Here is a 4,921-nt window from a genome sequence, read left to right as displayed (position 1 = left end):
TCCTGCTGCTAACATGATTTCTGCTTTTTTAACCAATGATGGTCTAATGTAAAATACATAAAGACTCTGTGGTTTGGATGCCTCTAAGGCCAGAATTGATATTGTACCCAGAGTGCCTTTACTTAGAGAACACCACTCTCGGTTCCAGGTCTAGTTTCAGATTAAAAGCTTTTTATGATTCTTTCAGCTAGCTAATTGTGTCTGTATACCTAATGATATGAATTCAGTGATGTCATGTTACTCTTACAAAATTCTGTTTATGTGTTGATCTTTTCAGTTTATGTTCAGGAGATAATTCTTAATGCACATTAGATTAATATAAATTAAAAAGGATTTATGTACTAACTTGAAATATACAATCAGCTAAAACAACCACTCAAATTTATATCTTCAGGTAGTTGATCAATTAATCGCTATTTATGAGATACTTAACGATCTTTGTTTTCCTTAGATTATAGAGAAGGAGTCTGCAGAAGTGGAAGCAAAAAGGAAAACTGTGAAAATAGACGAAGAGATTGCAACAGAGAAAGCAGCAGAAGCCCAGGAATTGAAAAATGAATGTGAGAGTGACCTGGCAGAAGCAATTCCAGCCCTTGAAGCAGCACTTGCTGCACTTGACACTCTGAAGGCAAGCTAAAAAAAACTCTCTAAAGAGTTATTTAATGTTTCTGCACAATTGGAATTATTTGCCCAAGAATACATTAAGAAGGAAACAAAAAGTTTTAAAATTTTTGTTGTTTGTTTTTGACACCAAGATACACAGTTGCAGTTCAGTAGATTTTCTCCTTGCATTATTTCTCTGAATGCCAGAACACTTTTTTTAGAATCTTATTTTGCTTTTGGGACACAAAGAAAGGAATGCCCTGTTTGAACACTACTTTTTATACATTTTTGTCATCCGTTTAAACCACATGGGTCTTTATTATAGAAGGAAGCTGTTTTCCTCATACAAGGTGAACAAACATCCTCAGCTCTTACTGTCTCAGTGGGAATTAAAATCTCTCAGCACTTTAAAGGATTATACCTCACTTTAATATTTTTAATGTAATATAATACTTTAATCTGTGCATTTTATTTTTAAAATGTCGCTTTCATTTTAGCCTTCTGACATAACAATTGTGAAATCAATGAAAAATCCTCCATCTGGTGTCAAACTAGTGATGGCTGCTGTCTGTGTCATGAAAGATATAAAACCTGAAAAAATTGCAGATCCTACAGGGACCGGAGGCAAGGTAAAATGGTAGATAGCAAGTTTCAAATAAAAATTCATAATATGTTTAATTCTTCTCAATATATATCCCTTTTTCTCAAATGAAAAAATATAAATACATATTCTTAAGACCCCATAAAATTGACAGATGTTTACAAAGCCATATATAATAAAACCGTGTATGCAGGTTGTCTACCACCATAAGGAGAAAACAAATCTTCTAACCTGTATACTGTAGTATTATGGAACCGCTTGTGAGAGAACTCAGGTAATTTACTTGCCATTCTGTAAGGATGCATCTCCAAATGACCACCTCTCCCCCAGTATGATTTTAGGTTGGATTTGGGGAAATATTTGCCCTGACAGAGGCTTCTCTGTCCCTGACTGCCTCCTTAGAGAGAAGTCATCTTCATGAAACAAAAGCAGTTTAGAGTTTTTTCCTCTTTTTCTTGACATTGTCATCTAGATAAGGAACCTCTTTCTGATATTAGGACATTAGGGTAGATAAAGCCATAAATTAGAAATATATCTGAGGAAATAGTGGCAGATTCTCTGGATTGGTAGTACCAATTTACTTGAATCTAAGATGAGGTGTTTTTCTCCAGTCAGCATGGGAGAAAAATCCCTTGTCTTAGATTCACCTACAAAGTGACCCAAAACAACCTCCTGTTTCTCCCCGACTCCACTTTCCCTCTGCAGCTTCTGCTCCCCCTCCTCCCCACTTACTGTCAGATGTAGCTTGGCTCTGGCTCAGGCTGGATTCCTTCCCAGGCACAGAGCACATGGACACTCTGTCCCCCTGCCCAGCTAGTCAGCAGCTTTGACACTGCTGCATGGCCTGGCAGGGTCTGAGCGTTCATGTGCTGTGTTTCAGGAGGGAACAGAACCCAAGCAGCATCTGACAGTAAGGGGTGGAGGGGAATGGGAAGAGGCAGAGATGGCAAAGAGCAGGTGGGGAGGGGCAAAGACTGTGGAGAGTTGGAGGGAGGGACAGAGGCCATGGGGAGGGGGTACCAGTGGGAGAGGGAGGCAGGTAGGCTGCAGGAGGAAGGAGTCGGGTATGTTGAGGCCAAGGGGAGTCAACTGATTCCCCCACCACCACCTGACCCCCACCCCAGTCACAATTTTCCTGCTGTAGCAGTAGGAGGGGGGTGAATGTATGTTGGGTTTAAGACAACCCTCTGATAATTAGATTCTATATCTGAAAAATTATAACAAATTTATAATTTTTTCCTGATATAGAATCTAATTATGGGGGGTCATCTTAAATTCAGGGTTGACTTTGATTTGAGTAAATACAGTATACTAAGTCTGCAAAATATCACCCTTCTGGACTAAATCCTGAAATGTGCTATGTTCCTGATTCTTAACAAATTTCTGTAATGACTATACATGCTTGTCTTAAGTAGAGACTATGAATTCTTTTTAGTTTTTAAAATTTCATGTTTTAGTTTCCAATTCCCTTTTCAGGTCTTTGATTACTGGGGGCCTAGCAAGAAACTTCTGGGTGACATGAATTTCTTGAAGGATCTGAAAGAATATGACAAAGATAATATTCCAGTAAGTGTTTATTCAGTGCTTTTTTAAATGATTACTTTGCTTCCAAAAAAGAAACATATAGGCTAATATACCAGGCAGCAAATTCACTCCTAGCTTCAGTGGAAATAATCTGAATGAGAAAGAAGTTGAGTCGAAAGCTGGAAATCTCTTTGACCTGGGAGCTTTTATAAGAACGTGCAACTCTTTAGTCCCCGATTTGATTCGGTGGAGATTTGTCCCGATTCGGTGGCCAAATCTCTGAATCCAAATCAAATCAGGAGACCCTCTAATTTCTCTGAATTGAATCGAAACCCTCCAATATTTGGAAAGATTTGGCAACTTGGATATAGACACAGCTTTTAAATGTTTTTTCTATATACCTCAAGGTACCAGGCAGCTCATGAGTGCTGCGATGCTGGGGTGCATGGAGTGTCCCACAGGAGTGTGGGGGGCTCCCCAGTGCGTTCGGCAGCAGACCTGGAAGTGGACCAGAAGCACTTCCGGTCCACTGGGGAGCACACTGGGCCCTCGCCCACCCCCATGCCCTCCTGGCTCAGTGACTGGTACCTCCTGGGTCTGGTGGGGGCACCCGGGATCCCCCTGTAGCCAATCGCTGAGCTGAGGGGATGTGGGGGGTCCCCACTGCATGTTTCCCAGTGGACCTGGAAGTGGGCTGGAAGTACTTCTGGTCCACGTCTGGGTTCACTGCCGAGCACGTGGGAGGCCCCCCGTGCTCCTATGGGACGCTCCATCCACCCCAGCATCACAGCATTCACAGGCCATGCTTGGTACCTTGAGGTATGTAGAAAAAACATTAAAGGCGGTGTCTATGGCCGAGTTGCTGATTCTCTGAATCAGCATCAAATCTTCAGATTTGGATTCAGGCAAATTGAATCAGGGACAGTGATCTGAATCAACAAGTAGAATCACTGTCCCTGATTTGGGCTGAATCCAAATCGAATATGGCCTGTTTCACACACCCATACAGGATAGCACATGGATAACATTGGCCAGGAGGGGAATATGGCCAGGGTAGATAGGAAATATGTTCATTCGTTCACCACTTGCAGTGGTTCACCAATGACAATCCGTCAGGATTTAGATCAGTCCCTCAGTGTGGGTCTAGAATCATAGAAAATTAGGGTTGGAAGGGACCTCAGGAGATCATTTAGTCCAACCACCTGCTCAAAGCAGGATCATCGCAGCCAAGGCTTTGTCTATCTGGGTCTTAAAAACCTCCAAGGATGGAGATTCCACCATCTCTCTGGGTAACCTGTTCCAGTGTTTTACTACCCTCCTAGTAAGAGAGTTTTTCCTAATATCCAACCTAAACTTCCTTTTCTGCAACTTGAGTCCATTGTTCATTGTTCTGTCATCTGTCACCACTGAAAAGAGTCTAGCTCCATCCTCTTTTGAACCCCCCACCCCCTCCCCCCTTTCAGGTAGTCGAAGGCTGCCATTAAATTCCCTCTCAGACTTCTCTTCTCTAGATTAAATAAGACCAGTTCCCTCAGCTTCTCCTCATAAGTCATGTGCTCCAGGCCCCTAAACATTTCCGATGCCCTCTACTGGACTGTCTCCAATTTGTCCGCATCCTTTCTGTAGTGGAGGGCCCAAAACTGGACACAGTACTTCAGATGTGGCCTCACCAGTGCAGAATAGAGGGAAATAATCACTTCCCTAGATCTGCTGGCAACACTCCTACCAATGCAGCCCAGCATGCCGTTAACCTTCTTGGCAACAAGGGCACGCTGCCTGTTATTCAGATTATTGTCCACTGTAACCCCCAGGTCCTTTTCTGCAGACCTGCTGCCTAACCAGCCAGTTCCCAGCCTGTACCACTGCATGGGATTGTTCTGTCCTAAGTGCGGGACTTTGCACTTGTCCTGATTGATCCCCTTGAGATTTCTTTTGGTCCAGTTGTCCAATTTGTCTAGGTCTCTCTGAATCCTAGCCCTACCCTCCAGCGTATCTACTATTCCCCCCAACTTGGTTTCATCTGCAAACATGCTGAGAGTGCACTCCATCCCATCTTCCAGATCATAGATGAAGATATTGAACAAAACCAGCTCCAGGACCGACTCCTGGGGCACTCCACTTCATACGCTGCCAACTAGACATCAAGCCATTTACTACTGCTGTCTGAGCCCGATGATGCAGCCAGTTTTCTAT

At 42.9% G+C, this 4,921-nt stretch overlaps 1 protein-coding gene across 1 annotated transcript in view; it reads left to right on the top strand.

Annotated features, from left to right (window-relative positions):
• The window catches only part of LOC102369854 (dynein heavy chain 12, axonemal), a gene marked incomplete at its 3' end in the record, with an annotated part of 70,612 nt that extends 67,827 nt beyond the window's left edge, over positions 1–2,785 (top strand). Inside the window, exons 37-39 of the mRNA XM_025215571.1 lie at positions 452–628; positions 1,101–1,232; positions 2,681–2,785. Of these exons, the coding sequence (XP_025071356.1) occupies positions 452–628; positions 1,101–1,232; positions 2,681–2,785 (414 nt within the window). The remainder of the gene's footprint in view (positions 1–451; positions 629–1,100; positions 1,233–2,680) is intronic.
• Between the last annotated feature and the right edge of the window lie 2,136 nt (positions 2,786–4,921).

Source organism: Alligator sinensis, unplaced genomic scaffold (assembly GCF_000455745.1).
Source record: "Alligator sinensis unplaced genomic scaffold, ASM45574v1 scaffold1273_1, whole genome shotgun sequence".
NCBI lineage: Eukaryota > Metazoa > Chordata > Crocodylia > Alligatoridae > Alligator > Alligator sinensis.
This window is presented reverse-complemented; position numbering and strand designations above follow the sequence as displayed.